General features: G+C 44.9%; 1 protein-coding gene across 8 annotated transcripts in view; it reads right to left on the reverse strand.

Annotated features, from left to right (window-relative positions):
- Nucleotides 1-2,340: 2,340 nt before the first annotated feature.
- CCNY (cyclin Y) overlaps nt 2,341-19,410 on the reverse strand; it is a 331,884-nt gene continuing 314,814 nt past the window's right edge. For 6 of the 8 annotated variants that reach the window (XM_033223581.1, XM_033225995.1, XM_033224385.1 and 3 more), the window contains 2 exons: nt 7,959-8,121; nt 2,803-5,062 (listed from right to left, as the gene is read on the reverse strand). In XM_033223581.1, the coding sequence (XP_033079472.1) occupies nt 4,946-5,062; nt 7,959-8,121 (280 nt within the window). In that variant the 3' untranslated portion in view covers nt 2,803-4,945. Of the gene's footprint in view, nt 5,063-7,958; nt 8,122-19,410 lie in introns of all 8 variants that reach the window. The other 2 variants (XM_033222418.1, XM_033221612.1) reach the window with 2 other exon arrangements.

Raw genomic sequence — 19,410 nt, forward strand, 5'->3', positions numbered from 1 at the left:
AGTTCACTTCTTACTGTAACAGGTTCTGCAGAACTCTTTTCACAAAAACCTACGAAGGACAGATATAGCTGCCAGGACAAGTCCTCACCCGGGTGCTGTGCCCAGCTCAGACCTGCCGCAGTGCACACAGACAGCAGCTGCCAGATTAAGAAGCTCATTTTGAGGTTGATCACTGATGAGGAGAGCGAGAGACAGGACCTTTAGCCCCTTCACATATGCAAACTTAGTAAGAAAATCTAACAGGAAAACAGGCAGGAAGCCCGCTGACTTGGAGGTACAAACCCCAGCCCCACCACTGTGACTGTAAGCACTCCTGGGCATCTCCCTAGCCCTGTTTGGGTGCAACAGCTCTAACAGGGCGCTGCATTCAATAACAGCAAGTCAGCACCTTAACCAAGCTGTTTGCAGGCCTTGCCTTGAAATCCATGCAGCTTAAGACATAACACCCTGAGAGGGTGAGGCAGGAAGAGCGCTTGAAGCCAGGAATTTAAGACCGGCATGGGCAACAAAGCAAGACTCCCTTTCTATAGAAAATTTAAAAATAAATTAGCCTGGCTAGGTGTGGTGGCTCACACCTGTAATCCCAGCACTTTGGGAGGCAGAGGTGGCAGGATCACTTGTGGTCAGGAGTTCGAGGCCAGTCTGGCAAACACAGTGATACCCCATCTCTATGAAAAATACAAAAATTAGTTGGCTTTGGTGGTGTTTGCCTGCAGTCCCAGATACTTGGGAGGCTTCAAGAAAGGGACAATCAGTTGAACCTGGGAGGCGGAGGTTGCAGTGAGCTGAGATCGTGCCACTGCACTCCAGCCTGGGTGACAGTGCGAGACTCCATTTCAAAAAATAAAAAATAAAAAGTAAATTAGGTGGGCATGGTGGCACACACCCTTCATCCCAAGGAGGCTGAGACTAGGGAGGCCGAGGCAGGAGGATCACTTGAGCCTAGGAGTTTCAGGCTACAGTGAGCTATGATTGTGCCACTGCACACCAGGCAGGGTGACAAAGCGAGACTCTCTTTCCCAAAAAAAAAAAAAAGATACATAAACTGAAGTATCCTTTTCCCATCTCAGTGCAAGAGCATGTTTCTTGTTTCCTTCTCTTTTTCAACAAGGGTAGGACCTCATTATGGTTGACTTTTCAGAAGATAATGTCTTTAAGACCCACCCAAGACACTGACTCCAATGACATCAAGGGAGATAAAGTGATTTCAGACAAAATGGGGTATCAATATGAAGGCGACATGTTCTATTAGGTCTCTATTGTGCTACTTCTCAATTGCTGGAGTAGCTCTCATACCTGTGTGAGTCGCTCAAGAACACAGGGCCAATACCACTTTCTACCACTGCTCTTGCAAAGAACTGGTTCACTCAGCATCCATAAAACCTACTGAATTTTATCTCAATATACCAACAAAAAACACAGCAGGAAGGCAGGCACTACTTTGTTCTATGTATGTATTTATTTAACATTTATTAGATACCTACAATAACCAGGAATCATGTTTTTTTTTTTAAAAAAAAATTTCAAATCTTGGCCAGGCACAGTAGCTCACGCCTGTAATCCCAGCACTTTGGGAGGCTGAGGCGGGTGGATCACTTGAGGTCAGGAGTTCGAGACCAGCCTGGCCAACATGGTGAAACCCTGTCTCTACTAAAACTACAAAAATCATCTGGGCATGGTGTGCTCGCCTGTAATCCCAGCTACTCGGGAGGCGGAGGCAGGAGAAATGTTTGAACCCGGCAGGCGGAGCTTGCAGTGAGCCGAGATCGTGCCACTGCACTCCAGCCTGGGTGACAGAGCGAGACTCCGTCTCAAAAAATAAATAAATAAATAAATAAATAAATAAATAAAATCTCTAAAATATGGCCCCAGGTTAGAAGTTACCAAAAGCAGCAGGAAAAGTTTAAATCATTCACTCCCCAAATTCTGCTTTGCAGCTTAGCTTAAAGGAAACCCCAGAATGGAGATGGCTCTGCCCAAGCCCGAGAGAAGGCAGGCAGGAAAGCCAGATCAGAAGAGGAGGCAGATACGGGTGCCCCCACCTCTGGGCTCACCTCGTGCATGAAGGCATATCTCGATTTTGGCAGGAATTCTCATCTGCCCTCCAATTTGGTTTTAAACTCCTGACTTCTTCTTTCCCTTTTTCTAGTTAAAAAAAAAAAAGAAAGAAAATGTAAAACAAATAAAAAAGATTCATCGGGATATATATTTATTGTCCCAATGACTTTATTTGTTGTTTAAATCAAATCTAAAATTAAAGTAACAAATTGTGTCATTTCCTTCATCCTTCATTAATGACAAAAACTTTCCATTCAAAAACTACACTAAGACAATGTGTTCCTCAACAGTAATCCAGCTTTAATTGTAGAGCATTAATTCGTCTTACAAACAAATTACAGTCAACTACGATTTATCAATAAGTACTGTACTGGTTGTGTGTTTTCTTTTGGCAAACTTTGAACAAATCAGATAAGAAAACATAACTATTCATCATCGTGTAGAAAAAGAAAAGAAAATGAACCTCAAGTATCTACCTATGTGTCAAGTGATTCATCCTGCCAGTAAAACTAAAATCTACACTTACAGCAGTTTTAAACATCCTTAGTGCAAGAAACATAACCAATTAATACAGATCAATACTAATTAATGAATATGGAAAATTTTCCTATACAGAGGTAGAGTCGAGGGCACAGGCTAAAACAGTATTCAGTAGTCTAAACAAGACTGAGTCCGGTTTTATGGAATCCACTTTAAATTTCAGGTATCAGACTGTATGTACATATATACAATAAATAGACTATACAATTTTTTAAAGTAGTTTAATAAACTCCACAAAATAATAGCAGATGCATTGAAATATTTACATAATTCAATTTTCAAATCTCTCATTCAAAATAAAGGGATAAAAATAAAATTCTGCTATTAAGGCAGCAGAACCTCTTTCCTGAAATGGATTGGTAAAATAAGATACTTCACTGGAGAGGAACTAATTTATGTTTAAGAGGTATTCATATTCAGCTAAGAAAATACATCCCTTTTTCAGCTATATAGATTAGGGAATATAAAATGCTATTTTCTACATTTTTAGACCTGCATTTAAAGTTCTAAATTCAACTCTGACTTGAAGAGAGAAGCTGATTTTGGTACCCACACAGAGTAGACCATCACAATTACAATGGAAAGATAATTAATGTTTTATATTCTGTTTATTTGCTTGTGAAAGTTTGGGCCAGAAAGGCTGTGATAATAATTCTGACCCAAACAGGTATGCTTACACTTGACACACATTTCACTAAAACCTAACACTTTTGGCTTGGAGTTCTTGGGATTCTGACTTTCTGAGTCCCTTCCATTTCCAAAGCATGCTTCATTGAGAGCAGGCAATGTTTGGGGATCAGGTACATGATTCAATACTAATTAAAATGCCAAAGTTTTCCAAGCTCACATGGGAAGAAGGTGAAACACAGACCTGCTGCTGTCACTGGCCTCCCAGAGACTTGAAAAAGGAAACAACTCAGAAATCTGTCACTGTGACCTAAGAAAATATGCAAAAACCCAAAGCATTATATATGCAAGTGACTCACATTCTTAGATTTCATATCAAATTCACTATTTGATATTCTATCATTAACTCTTTTATTTTACTTGGTATGAAAGATTCTTACTGAGCCCATAAGGAAATCAGGGATCGTCAGAAAATGAAAAAGTATGGTCATAATTAATGAAGCATAAACCTTCACAGTTTGAATTTTGTAGAACTTCTCTAAGCACCCACAATGAAATTGCAAGTTGAGTTTTTTTAAATTCAGTCATTCTGTGAAAAATACCTCAGTAAATAGTAACATTTTTCCCTTCAATGATCTTCCAACTGGAATACCCAACCCACCCTTGTTTTTTTTTTATTTTAGATTTTTAAAAAATTTTATACAAATAGACTAACTTTGATTTAAAGTAAACATATAAAAATTGAGAAGAATATTGCTTGCAACAATGGACTTGCAAGGAGAGGAATGGATTAGGCAGGGGTACAAAGAAATGGCTCCTACTCGGTAGCTTCGGGTGCACGCCCAGCACTCTGCAGAACTCTCACGGGGACACCCTCTGCTGCACAGTGTCCTTCAGCCCACGAAGTCTGACTGATTTTGTAACAACAACTTCAGGTCAGGAAAAAAACAAATGCAAGAAAATCGGAAGGCACAAGCACCCATGTGATCTAGAATGTTCTTGGGGTGAGGAATAAGGAGGGAAAGGGATACTTTTGGTTCAGCACTACAGTCAATTTCACCATTGTTGAAGAAAAACGGTATAAAATAAGGGTGTACAGAAATGGAACGAGCACAGCCCACTGGTGAGGAAGAAAGCTCAGAAGACAGCGCGCAGAAATAGTGCGGAGAGAAATGACCAGTACTATTTATTTGGAAGTCTGCGCCATGGTGGGTACAAACTACATCCCCTGCTCTGTGGGACCAAAATCAAAACAGGGCAAAAACAAAATCCCCCCATCCCAAAAAAGCAGCAGAAGGAATGCAAGAAGTCTTACAGGACACACTGGTCCAGCCCTGGGTGCAGCCAGCTCTGCATCCACGCTGCGCTCACCAACTTCAGCTACCGCCGCCACGGGGACTCCAGAGGGCCGGCCAGCTTAACCATTTTCCCTGCCTCTCCACGACTTCCTTTCCCTTTATTTCCTCCTGCAGGATTCGAGTCTGCTTCCTCCACAAAGGAAGTGCTGTTGCTGACAGTGGTGAGAGCGAGCTGGGACCTCCAGGGCACTGAGGCTTCCTCCAAGCCTTGCTGCGTGGGCGCTCATCCAGGCAGCCTGACGGAACTATGCGTTAAAAAAGAAAAGGAAAGAAAAAACAAAAACAAACCCACCCCAAGTCTGTCTTTTCTCAAACTAAAGGAGAAACTAAGGGATGGTGTGGCCTCTGGCGGGCCTCCGCAGTTAGGAAATGATGGCCGGGGACCAACGGGGGAGAGTCAGGTTGTCTGCACTGGCTGAGCGCTTCCTCGCAGATCTTCTCAGGTCCTTGTACTTGTCCTCGCAGAGGCGAGAGATGGCCTGAGGGGCAAGAGAGACAGTGTGGGTCAGGGCGGGCCATATCTGCGCCCATCGCTCACTCGCCCTGGGTGCCGAGGGCGCTGCATGATGGACAGGCAGAGCCCCTGCCCCTGTGGAGCTCCGGCGGGCAGCCCAGCTCTCTGCTGGCTGCAGGGAGATATGAAGGGAGTGCAGACTCAGCTCTTGTCTCCCAAGAGCTCACAGTCTGAGAAAAGACTCTCGGGATGTGAAATAACAGGACAGTGTCACCTTGCAATTGGCCCAACCAGGGTCAATGCTGGCTCCCCACCCTAGGGGTGTGGGACGGCCCTGCCCCCACACGTGCTGTTTTGAATCCTTGGCGTCCTCATCTGCAAGTGGGGCGAGAACAGCACCATCCTGGCAGGGCTGGCGTCAAGCACAGGCTTGCAGCTGAGCCTCACAGGGAGGAGAGCTCGGCCACCGGCGGCAAGGAGAGCTGCAGCCAGACCACCAGCTAGGGACTCCGCAGAAAAGGATGGAGGACTTAAGTCACCTCTAGAGGGTTGCTGAAAGAGGGACCCAGGAGGATCACAAAAACATTAAGATGTGCAGATAATTAACACTTTGGTGATGAGGACGGGGGCCATGCTACCCTGGGAACAACTCTCCCAGGGCTGCCACTGGCTGTGGCTAGAACCGGCTGATGGCAAAAGCTGAGCCCGCTGTCCCAGGAGGGGATGGTCTGCGTCATGGGAAGGCTTTGATTATTTGGAGAAGAGAAAGAGCAGCCTTCTCAGGACAGACTGGCCTTCTCTCCTGGCCCGGTGAAACCCTAGGGCCCGTGGCACAGCAGCCCCAGAAGCAGGTGAGCTCTCCCTTCTCGGCACTCGGAGAAACTTAACAGAGGGAACAGCAGGTACCAACTCCACCAACCTGGGCCTGTGCTCTCAGGGTGGCTGACCCGGAGCCCCATATATTCTTCAGCAGAGAACACGGACTCGCTTCCCTGCAGAGCTGCGTAGCTGCCAGGAGCTCCGGCTTGTCTCATCAGCACTGAAGCAGCCACTGGAGTCATGGCTGGTGACGAGGGGGACCCGGGACCGCAGCACAGGCTGAGAGGGGGCTCACGCTCTCAGGGAAAGCCAGATTCTACCTCACATCTGTGCTTGCGAAGGCTTCACAACATTTGCCTTGCAGGAAATCCTGCAGAGGGAGGGTTTTCCATTTTTCCTCGAGTAGATGATAACTGGGAGACTGGGTGGGCTCTCCATTCCAAAGGCCGGCACACAATCACAGGGGCACTGTTGAGTTCTGAAATGCTCACTGGATTTTTATTTCTAACCAGTGCTATGCATCCAGTCTTTTCTATGGTTTACTTCTTGGAATTAACATATCACTTTTTAAATTTTTATTTAACATTTTCCTTTCTTAAGCATGTAATCCGTAACAGCTTTCTTCTGCCAGCTCTAGACCACCGTGTGGCCAGGCCATCACAATGCCACACCAACTCTGCACTGAGTGACAACATCCCACCTGGGATGGGCAGTGGCATGGGCAGCACGAAGACCTCTGGGTCTCACAAGCTGGGGACATGACTGTGCCGTCCAGTACTTGGAAAGGCTCTGTGGGATGAGACCAAGGCAGGACTGGGGACAAAGGTGCAGAGGGGAAAGGCTAGGGCACACCCTCTCTGGAGGAGGGGTCTCTCCCCAAGGATCCTGCTTCATCATTCACCCCATCCTTTTTCTTCCTACCAAAAGGTCAAGTGGGAAGAGCCTGGTGAGCATATGAGGTGGAAGCACATACAAATATGCTGTGGTGAGACCCAAAGTTACACAGCTTAACGACGGCCCAAAACCCAGACCAAGACTGACGGTGCTGCCCTCAGCTCTAACTGGGCTATGGAAAAAATATTTTGGAAAAAAAATCAAAAGCAGAATCAAACCTTTTTGGATTCCCAATTGTTAATATCATCTGGCAGCTTTTTCCTATAAAAGTTCATGCTGAGAAATACCTTTTTGAGGGGCTTATATTGTGGGAAATGCTTTTGGGGGGGACTTACAATTTTTTTAAACCTATCTGTAAAGGTAAGGGTTTTAAAAATTATTTTATTTCAAAATAGAATTGCGGTGGCTCATGCCTGTAATACCAGCACTTTGGGAGGCCAAGGTGGGTAGATCACAAGGTCAGGAGTTCTAGACCAGCCTGGCCAACATAATGAAATCCTGTACGTCTCTATTAAAAATACAAAAAAAATTAGCCAGGCACAGTGGCGCACATCTGTAGTCCCAGCTACTAGGGAGGCTGAGGCAGGAGAATCACTTGAACCCAGGAGATGGAGGTTGTGATGAGCTGAGATTGCGCCACTGCACTCCAGCCTGGGCAACACAGCAAGACTCCATCTCAAAAAAAAAAAAAAAAAACTATGCTTATTAAGTATAAAGTGATATTAAACTGGTTATTAAAAATATGAAGCGGTTGGCCAGGTGCAGTGGCTCACATCTGTAATCCCAGCACTTGGGGAGGCCAAGGTGGGTGGATCACCTGAGGTCAGGAGTTTGAGACCAGCCTGGCCAACATCATGAAACCCCGTCTCTACTAAAAATAAAAAAAAATCAGCTGCGTGTGGTGGTAGGTACCTGTAATCCCAGCTACCTGGGAGGCTGAAGCAGGAAAACTGCTTGAACCCAGGAGGCAGAGACTGCAGTGGGCCAAGATCACGCCACTGTACTCCAGCCTGGGTGACAGAGCGAGACTCTGTCTCAAAGAAAAAAGAACAAATTATAATGAACTGCCCAGCTATATATCCTAGTAGCTCATCTTTATTTTACATCATGTAGTGGCGAAAATGATCAATGTGACCACATACATCCCTGGTCCTCAGATGATGCATCAGCAACATCGCACCACAAAATGCTGTTTTAAAGCATCTTACCTCAAGCTTGTGAGCCCTCTCCCTGCTCAGGGGCTCCAAGGGAAAGCTCAGGTTGTTCGCTTCTGCCAGAGAACGAAGATCAAAATAATACTTGGCATAGACACTGGAAGGAACATTGATGTTGAACTGCAGCAATTCAAGAAACTGTCGCTCTAGCTCGTTCCTGCAAAGCAAAGACAAAAATAGCCTGTGCTTAGCCACCACACCAGGCCGCGTGGCCTGCCAAGGCAAGTTGCTGGAGACCTGAGTCCAGAAAACTGCATCCTCCAGGGAGACCAGTGATCTAATTAAATGTCTGTTTGGACACCAGAGTTGCAGTCTCACCACCATATTGGGATTAAAAGCCAAATCCACTTGATCTGGTGCCCAGGATGAGGACTGATTAATTGGGATCATCACCAGGAAGGGTTTCAGGGTGAATCACTTCACTGAGATCTAACACACACATAGCAGGCTCTGGCTGCAAGTCTCCGTGAGGACAGGCTGCTAACACAGGGTGGAAGGAGCAGCCAAGAGCTGCCATGTAGAGTCCAGTGAGCGGAGGAAAACACTCGGCCTCTGCAGACCTAGAGGACCTTGGTTTTCTTGGTGGCCCCTCCCTGCCTCCAGAGAGAAAAGAGGGGAGGAACTGTGTATGCACTTTCTTAGGCAAAAGGCAGGGATTATGGGGGGAGAGTGTCCAGTCTCTGCCTCAGTCTCTTAGAAAGAGAACTCACAAGCTGGGAAGAATGGAAGCAGTAGTTCCCACACTTGAGCATGCACTCCATCGCCTGGTGGGCTTGTTAGAACAGACATGGGGCTTCACTCTCACACTGTGGGGATCAGTAGGTCTGGGGTGGGGCCTGGGAATGTGCATTTCTAAGGAGTTCCCTGGTGATGGTGAGGCTGAGGCTCTTGCCTCGGGCCCACACTCTGAGAATCACTCAACTAAAAAAGGTAGGTCAGGAGAGGAGGTCCTGAGACCCACCCTGCCAGCCCATCTACATGCTGATGGGTTGCTGGGAGAAATTTAAAAACTTCTACTTTGAGAACTTCTCGTGTCACTATCTTTCAAATTAGGTTGATTTCTGGATAGTTCCTCTGGGTGGGGAACCTTCTCAGTGAGGGAACTATCTGTGGAGCATCGGTCCTGGGTCAGGCACCCAGATTCAGCACATTCTCCCCAGGAAGGCTCCAGGGGTGCCCACCCACCGCGCACCCTCCAGGCACTTCCTGTCCTTGCCCATACTATGCAGCATGCGGCTGCTGAACTCAGCCTCTTGAACTGATCTCCTCATAGCCAGAAACTGCAACATCTGCTTTTGCGTGCCTGGCCCCCAGCACATGACCTCTCAGAAGGCTTCCCACAGCAGTGAGAGCTGAACTGGGGTGACGGAAGCAAGGAGCTCTGGCGGAGAGGAACCAGGGCTGAGGAGGGGGTATTTCAGGTAGAGTGGGTCCCCTCCAACCTCCTGCAGGCAGCCAGAACACACAGTCACCATTTCCTGTGAATAAAGCCAGGGCCCTAGCGCAGGGCCTCCACCCTCCTGACCCCGATCCCAGCCTCAGCATTCTGAGTCATGTCCCGCCAACTCTGCTGAACGCTGCCGGTTCGGGTCTGAGCCCCACACACAGGCACCATCCTGTCCTGAGTGATGTCCTGAGACCCCTATGGCTGTTGCTGGTGAGTCATGGCACTCAGCTATAAAGGACTGAGGAGGGCTCCACACCAGCTCAAGTTGCTGTGACAAAGGACAGGAGCAGTAAGGACGCGGGCAGGGAGGCTGGGGCTGAGCAAGGCCAGTGGCTCTGGGGAGACAGAAGCTGCTGGGCAAAGGAGCACTGGGACCCATGGGCAGGCAGCAAGGAAGGAGGCCTGAAGAGGGCCTGTTCCAGTCTCTTCATCAGATGATGAGTGTCACTGCTTGTTTCCGCATAGCCTTGTGAAAAGACTTATAACAAGCTCCAAATGTATTTACTGTACTAAGTTTTATAGTTTTTAAGAATTTAGGCCGGGCGTGGTCGCTCACGCCTGTAATCCCAGCACTTTGGGAGGCTGAGGCGGGCGGATCACCTGAGTTTAGGAGTTTGAGACCAGCCTGGCCAACAGGGTGAAACCTCAACTCTACTAAAAATACAATGAAAAATAGCCGGGCATGGTGGCACGTGCCTATAATCCAAGCTACTCAGGAGGCTGAGGCAGGAGAATCCATTGAACCCGGGAGGTGGAGGTTGAAGTGAGCCAAGATTGCACCATTACATTCCAGCCAGGACGACAAGAGTGAAACTCTGTCTCAAAAAAAAAAAACAAAACAAAACAAAAAACAAATTAGCCAGGCATGGTGGTGGGCACCTCTAATTTCCCAGCTACTCCGGAAGGTGAGGCAGGAGAATTGCTTGAACCCAGGAGGCGGAGGGTGCAGTGAGCCGAGATTGCCCCACTGCACTCCAGCCTGGGCAACAGAGTGAAACTCCATCTCAAAAATAAATAAATAAATAATAATTTACTTTGATTTGGGATAATTTTTACTTAAAACAACTTGTATTTTAAGTGATCATCCTGCGAAATACTGGAATCCAGGTAAGATTTCAATAAAACAAAAGTGTCAGAGGCACTGCTAAGGCCAGAAGTGTCAAAATAAACGCCCAAGGAGCAAATCCCAGGTGAACCTGGGAGCTGCCATGGACACACCGCCGTCTGGTGGCCAACAGGCGTCACTGCAGAGCGTATTCTCCCAATGCTAAGAAGTCCTAGTATTCTAAGAGAACAGCCTGATAATCCTACCCAAAATGATACACAGACACCATGGTTCTAGATGGAGGCAGACACTATGAGCAAAGTCAAGAGGAAGCTGCTTCTGAACAAGGCAGCATTTTCCCAGGGTTCCCTGGAAAACAGACCAACCTTTCTCCAAGCTTGAGTTTCTGGTTAAGCTTTGGGGAAACAGATTTTAGAGCTGTTGTATCAAACAATGAATTTTTTTCTAAAGATTTTGAAAATAATTTTTTCTAAAGATTTCAAAAATAAAAATAATTTCCAAAACCTGAATTTCCAAACTATAGCAGCACATCTTTTACAGGGACACTGGCAGCTTGCTATGTGATAAATTATCAGAAAACTAATGTGATGCCAAGAATGGGCCTGATGGATTTACTATCAGCATTTAGATAACTATGAAGAAACAGTTTTGGTGTAAAACATTGTAAGAAATATATTCAAAAAAAAAAAAAGAAATATATTCAAATTGATCAACAAAAAGCACATTTCAGAAATATTCAAAATAGATCAACACTGTATAAAAAACCAATTTGGTGCAATTCAGCAACTTGAAAACAACTCTAAAATGATGTAAAAAGCATCTAATATGCTGCCTATTTTTCTAGAAACTAGGGTCACTTCCCAAAAGAACAAGAAGCAGAGTCTTGAGGAGGTATCTGCACAGCCGCACTTACAGCCTCCATTCCTACTAGCCCGATGTGGAAGCAACCAAGTGTACATGGGTGGATGAACGGACAAACCAAACGGGACACACACCCTCAGGGCAACACTACACAGCCCTGAAAAGAAAGGAAATTCAGACACACGTTACAACATGGAGGAACCCTGAGGACATTATGGCAAGTGAAATATGCCGGACACAGAAGGACACAGACTGTATGATCCCACTTACATGAGGTCCCGAAAGCAGTCAAGTTCATAGAGACAAAAAGTAGGACAGTGATTACCAGGAGCTGGAGGAAGGAGGAAAGGCAAGTTTGTGTTTAACAGGGGGAGGGTTTCAGTTTGCGAAAATTAAGAGTTTTGGAGATGGATGGTGGTTAATGGTTGCACAACAATGTGAATGTACTTAACGCTACAGAAATGTACACTTAAAAATGGCTACAATCGTAAATTTTGTGCTACATACATTTTACCACAATTTAAAAACAAAACCCCAGACACCAGGTATCTACAGAGGAACTGAAGTTCTTTCTCTGTGACCCCCTGTGCCATGCAATGCTTGGACAAGTCACTTGATTTCTCCTTATTTGGATTTGTCTACACATGAAAATGACACAGGAACACTGCAAAACAAAAACAAGAAACACCAACAGACAAACCCTGAGGTGTAATTTTTTTTTTTTTTTTTACAGGCTTTTTGCCTACAGAACTCTGCACGGTGAAATTTCATCGTCCTTTCTCCATCCACAGCGGTTGCCACTTCTTGCTCTAAGCTGGCCTGTGATGCTGTGACCACTGATTATTGGTGAGAGTGGGAGAAAGGCTGGCCTTTGGCCCCATCTTCCCACGAGGTCTGCCTAGAGATAACATCTGACTGGTGCTGGTGACTATCCACATGGCCTGGTGCCCTGACTGTTCTGCCTGCAAATCTCAGTGACACTCATCGTACAGTGTTCTTCAGCCTGCGCCCACAGACACGGAGCTACACAGTCAGCTGCCTTCCAAGCCAGAACCCCTCTGTCCAAAGGTACATGGGGAGACTCCAAGTCAAGTTCTCACTGTTGGATAATTCTTGAACAGGAGATTAGCCTATGGTCAAAAATACCAGGAAAGTCACTTCAGGAAGCTGGGACACAGGAGGCCACGAAGAAGGGTACCTAGAAGAACAAGCACTAATAAAAACCCCATTTGAAAAGCTTTCCGTCTGAAACCTGTGAGCCCTCTCCCTGCTCAGGAGCTCCAAGGGAAAGCTCGAGTTGTTTGCCTCTGCCAGGAAACTGAGACAGATTAACACACTGCTAAATGGCAAAAAGTTTAAAACAGCACGTACAATATGGGCCCAGTTTTGTAAAAATAAAATCTATGTAAACACTGGGAAGTTCTATATAATAAAAATGTTAGCAATATTCTGAGTGACGGGATTACAGAAAAGTATGGCAGGGCAGCCCTTGCTAGGACGGAGCCAACCCCAGGAGATCTGAGACTTCTCCTGCCCAAACGCCTCCCACCCCACCCTCAGGCCCAAGCCACTGACTCTTTTCCCACTTGGGAGGTAGAACAAAAGGATTCTAGCATCCTGGGGACTTCCATAGCGTGCCAAGAATGACAGGCTCCTGGCATGCACCTCCCCTATTCTGGGACACCCAAATGGGATTTGCGGAAGGAACCCATTGCTCATCCAAGGCATTGCAAGTAGGGAGTGTAGCTCGGATGGCTGTCCAGGCCCCTGTTCTACAGGCTGTGTCATATCAGCTCTATTCCTGAAGCTATGCTTCAGGACACCTGTCATATTAGGTTAGGACCTACCCAAATGAACCAATGTGAATTTAATTAGGTTTTTAAAGACCTTATTTCCAGACATGGTTACATCTTAAACTAGGGGTTGGGAGGGCTTTGCATGTGAATTTGAGGGGGCCAAAGTTCAGCCCCGCAACACTGTCGTCGTGCCCTTCAGAATTCATGTCCACCTTACACGCAGAACACACTCACCTCATCCTAACAGCCCCAAAGTCCTAACTCATTCCCGCTCCATCTCTAAGTCCCAAATCCTATCCAAATATCATTTGAATCAGGTATGGGTGAAGCTTGAGGTATGATTCATCCTAAGGTAAAATTCCTCTCCAGCTGTGACCCAGTGACCTGCTTCCAAAATACAATGGCGGCACAGGCACAGGACAGACATAGGACAGGCATCCCCTTTACTTCCAAAAAAAAAGAAAAAACTCAGAAAGAAAGGGGTCACGGTGTCCAGCAAGCCTGAAATCTAGCAGGGCAAGCTCCAGGGATCGAAGACTTGAGAGCAGTTCTCTCTGCTGATGTGCCATCCCTGGCCCCCAGGAAGCCAGCCCTGCCTTGGCCTAACTCCCTGGAGCCAAGGAGGAAAAAGCCTCACTCCAGGCTGTGCCTGCTGGGCCCACAGTGGCAGTGGCAGCCCTGCTGGCCTTGGTACCATCTCAGGATCATTCATCCCTTTCCTTGGAGGATATCACACGTCATGCCAGACAGTTCTGTTGGCCTGTGGAATGCCAGAGTATGACAGCCTTGCTTCACCTGTCCTCTTTCTGGGCCCTCGGGTGCAAGCCGGCAGCGCTTCTGCTGAGATGGCCGACTGGATCCATGTTTCACCTCTGTAATCTCTTTAGTAAATGCTGTCCCACCATACCTTGTGTTGCCTCCAGAGCACACTTTCCCATTTTTTTTGCCATGTGGATAAACTGAGATTAGAAGATTTGAGATTTCTAAATCTTCGGCTAGAAGATTTGGTTCCTTGTTACTGAATAATCCCTCCTTCTGTTTATCTCTCTCCTCTCACACTATACTACAAGCAGCAAGAGGAACCAGGCTGTGCCTTCCACACTGTGCATGGAAATATCCTTGGCTAAAACATCCACATTCATTTCTTAAACATCCTACTTTCCACAAAACACTAGAACACTATTTGGTCAGGTCTTTGCCACTTTCTAACAAGGATCACCTTTCCTCCAGCTCCCAGGAACATGCTCCTCACTTCTTTCTGAGACCTCACCATAAGCACCCTGGACATTCATACTGCCAACAACATTCTGTTCATGATGACATGTGAATGCATCTACAATGGTAGAGGCATTCTTTACAGCTGTCCTGTTGTCTGAGTCCTCACCAGAAGCACCTTTATTTCCCATATTTCTACCAACAATCCCTTCAAGGCAGTCTTTGATTTTTCTAATATGCACCTCAAAACTCTTCCTGCCTCTATTCCTTACCGACTTTCAAAGCCACTTCCACATTTTTAGGTATTTTCTACAGCAGCACCTCACTTCCCAGTACCATAATCTGTATTAGTCGGCTAGGGCGGCAGACTAACACAGGTAACAAAGTCCTACAGACTGGGTGGCTTCAACAACAGAAATTTATTTTCTCATAGTTCTATAGGCTACTAGTCCAAGATCAAGGTGTCAGTGGGGTTGGTTTCTTCCAAGACCTCTCTCCTTGGCTTGCAGATGCTACCTTCTCTGTGTCCTCACATGGCCGTCCCTCTGTGTTGTCTGTGTCCTAATCTCTTCTTATGAGGACATCAGACATACTGGATTAGGGCCCACCCTAATGACCCCATTTTAATTTAATTTCCTCTTTAAAAAATATATCTCCAAATATGGTCACATTCTGAGGGTCTGGGGGTTAGGACTTCACACATCTATTTTAGAGGAGACAATTCAGCCCATATCATGAATAGCATCTGTTACAGGACTCAGTGGGACTCTGGACTTCAAGCTGGGATATGCATTCAATTTACAGTACAGAAAGTGTCTCTAAGCATGCTTGGGAACACAGCATTAGGAAAGAGATTTCTAGATCTGTAACTTTCATTTCACTCTCCTAAAACTGACTTGCTGGAGAACAAATCTGTGTGCGCAGGTTTTCCTTCTGGCTTCTTCTTTCCCAGTCGCTCTTCTCCTGCCCTGGGAGGGAAAGGCAGGCTGCTCACCTGCCCTTACTAAGGTTCACTGTCTCAGGGGGAAAACCCTCTGAGGAGCCCAGGAAAGGGACTATATCCCAACATGTGGTGCTGGGAAAGTGAATGACTCTAATGACAGGCTACCTGGATGGTTTCTAATTTTTGCTTTCAACAAACTGAAGTAGGGGTTGGTAGGCTCATTTAAATAGCCTTTACTAATAGATGGCTGTGTAATTTTAGCATAAAATTCAAGAAGTGTTTTTAAGACTTGAGTGACACTGCTATAATAAAACTCCTGAAAATTTCACCTACTCATCTGAACATGTGCTCTGAACTCACACTAAAGAGGCAAAAGGGAAAGGGGAATAAAACTGATGCTCAGCCTGGTTTCAATAATCATCATACACAAAAATATAAACTAATGAAAGAAAAAACTACTGATCTCATTAAGAGATCTATTTCCCATAAGGTTTTATTTTATATTTAAGAATTTATATTGACTTTTTAAAAAAATATAAAACAGAGCCTTGCTCTGTCGCTAAGGCTGGAGTGCAGTGGCACGATCTTGGCTCCCTGCAACCTCCACCTCCTGGGCTCAAGTGATTCTTATGCCTCAGCCTCCTGAGTAACTGGGACTACAGGTGAGCATTACCAGTACCAGCTAATTTTTTGTATTTTTAGTAGAGACGGCATTTCACTATGTTGGCCAGGCTGGCTTGCACTCCTGACCTCAAGTGATCCACCCACCTCGGTCTCCCAAAGTGTTGGGATTACAGGTGTGAGCCACCACACCCAGCCTTAGTATGTCTATATTTTAATCAACTGTGTACTAATGACAACTCAGACCTGAAAGTGTTTTTAATAAATTAGAACATTATCATCCAGAAAACACTACTGCAATTTTGACTTAAATGTATATTTTTGATACGGAGAATTTTGAGGAAGAGGCTAATGTGTGAGGAAACTAGAAAGAAAATAATGAGTTCAAGGAGAAAAAGGAACAATGTAAAATTTTCACCTCTAAGAAAATAGGTAATTGTGAGTTTCATATTACTCTGGTATATTCAGTCTCCAGTGTATACTTTTAACTTTAAAATCCTACGATATAAAATATATTGCAAATAACATCCTTTATAATGACTAAAACTTGGGATAAACATTTTCAAATGTCAACTACAAAGGCCGAGGTGGGCAGATCACCTGAAGTCAGGAGTTTGAGACCAGCCTGGCCAACGTGGTGAAACCCGTCTGTACTAAAAATACCAAAAATTAGTCAGGACTAATGGCAGGTGCCTGTAATCCCAGCTACTCAGGAGGCTGAGGAGAATCACTTGACCCGGGAAGCAGAGGTTGCAGTGAGCCGAGATCACTCCATCGGACTCTGACCTGGGCAACAAGAGCGAAACTCTGTCTTTTTTTTAAAAAAAAAATGTAGTGGGTATATAAAATTTTTCAAACTTCTTCTAGGGATAAACAGGCCAAAATGTATAAAGACCTCCGCTATTGTGGTCACTGGCTGTCACCTCCAGAAAGAAATGGAGACACAACTGTGCCAAGTACCTCTGCATAATCAGGAACTGTAAATGTGTGGTTCAGAGGATCCTTTCGGCTATCACCCCTATCAGAAGGAAGCTCCATGCTCCCTCCAATCTTCTGGCAGGGGGAAACTGTGTCTATCCCTCCCCAAATATCCATATATGTGATTGTTTGATCAGTGTTTCTACGGAGAACATATGGAGTCTTATAGTGTGTTGATCATATAACCAAAGAGTAAACAATATATTGTAGATGGACCACAGTGGCTCTCAAAACAAACAGTAGGATAAAATATGCAAGAATCTGAACATGCAAGGACTCAGTCTGGCTGGGTTACAACTTTGCCTACTCTGGGCCTTCAGTCCTCAGAGCTCTGCAAGGAAAGCAGATGAGCACAGGGTGCCTGAGCTGCATCTCCCCATGATCTGTTCTCCAGCCTGGCAGAGGGCAGTGGAAAAAGGTGGCACTCCAGAGTTTCTTCAGGAGAACTATTTATGGTCAGACCTTTTAGAAACATCAGGGCTTCCTGAATGCCTCCTTCCTCTGCCCAGCTACAGGCATGCGGGGCACTAATCAAATGCTGCATGAGTCACTAAGGTTCAGCCAGTGGCTCAGATGGTGACGGGGTAGCCTGGGCACCAACAGCTTTCAAAAAAGACAAAAAGCAGGCTAAAAAATGATCAATTTTATTTGGACAAAATACGGAACAGAATTTTAACATCAATCCTACTATTCTACTAACCACAGTGCTGATTCTTTCAAAATCTTAGTGAGTAAAGCAGCAGCTTCACTCAGTACAGTAACTATTACTATTTTGCACTTGAAAAAAAAATCCAACCTTATTATAATGTGTAATTGTTTAAGCTATTGACTGCCCATCAAAAGAACAGATATTAAGGCTATCATTATCAAAACAATTCTTGATATTAAGTTAATTTCAGCTGAATGAACACTGGCCAACTGTTTTAACTTCTCTGTGTAGAAAAAGAGTTGATTTACAAAAAATTGTTTGTTTTTTTTTTTTTATTAAGTATTAGATAAATGAAACAACTGTAGCTCCAATTGCTTAGAAGAGAAGAAACATAAATTTTGACTGACTTACTAGTCAAGTGCCCTGGGCATCTTAATTCTCAGTGCCTCGTTTTCATCTGTAAAATGGAAATAATAGTGCCGCCTCATGTATAAATGTGAGATGTGAATTAACACAGAAAAGTCATTTCTTTTGAGCAAGAAAGTGCTCAATATAGGATAGCTGCTGCTGCTCTTGTTGTTACTGTGATTATAAATTCCTGGTAATTGGTTTTTACTGACTTGAATTTAAACCTTCAATGAATACAACCTAAGTACCTAGAATTCCAAATTACCTTTACCCTCCTATCTTTTTATTTAAGGAGAGTAGGAAAAAGTAAAAATTAATGTTGCATGCCCTTAATTATCTTCGTAACTGGGGACCAGTACACATCATTTTCATTTGGCCACTGTATAATGGTCACTGGGATTGAGAAAGGTGAGCCTTTCCTCATCAGCTGGGGGTTAACCTCCCCACTTGGTTCTTTTGTTGGGACATTACTGACCCTCTCTAGGCCTCAGTATCCAGATCTGTAACATGGACATCAGTACACATGTCACAGCGGTGCTGAGAGGATTCAACTGACATGTGCATGAACTGAGTAATGTGTACCTCCTGACAAACAGTTTATAAACATTTCCTCAAAATTTTAAATCAAACTAAGGGGATTTTCCATTGATCCTAAGTTTCCACGAAAATTCAGTTTGCTGGCATTTTAGTAAATTAAACCTGGTGGGTTAAGGATAAGAGTACAAAAACCATCTCCTCCACACCTCTAATGTTCTTCACTGACCATTTTTCTCTGTTCTCTTTTGTTTTCATGCTTCTGTGGTATCTGTAATTTGTGTTTGTCTCTCACTTCCTTTTACAAATACAGCTAGGATACAAATCAAAATATTTAAGACTGAGTCTAATTTCATCAGGTATTCTGGCTTTAAGTGGACACACCTAGTCATGGGGGGGGGACCCTCTGTGCTCTCACAGAACCTGGGCACCACCTAAACCAAGTCACTGGTCATGTACCATCTAACAGGAGGGGACAGCCAGGAAGTCATCACGTGACGTGCTGGTCAGTGTCAAATGATACCAAGGAGCTGAGGAAAGATAATCCCTAATAAAGAAAACAGGCCAGAATTTCTTATACCTTGCACCCAAATGTCCACCTCCTTTATGATATGAATGACAACTGTTTTAGTAGCTGCTTTCACCAAGAAATATAGTCAAGAATTTTATTTTTCTTACTATATAGTTCTGATTTTTAAAAAAACTTCTTTATGTGTTTCTTACTTTATGTAATAAGAGAACTGCAGACACAGGATGAAATTGTATAGGTCTGCAGCAGGAATAGGCTCTGCAACAAATGCCCTAAGAACATAAACAAGCATACTTCAAAGGCCACCACAACAATGGGTGCCCAGGGAGTTGGTAACTGGAGGCAAGGAGGGCCCTAGGCTACTGTGGAATCCAGAACCCACATGCCCACAAGTCTGCA

Source organism: Trachypithecus francoisi, unplaced genomic scaffold, assembly GCF_009764315.1.
Source record: "Trachypithecus francoisi isolate TF-2019V2 unplaced genomic scaffold, Tfra_2.0 Contig00025, whole genome shotgun sequence".
Classification (NCBI taxonomy): domain Eukaryota; kingdom Metazoa; phylum Chordata; class Mammalia; order Primates; family Cercopithecidae; genus Trachypithecus; species Trachypithecus francoisi.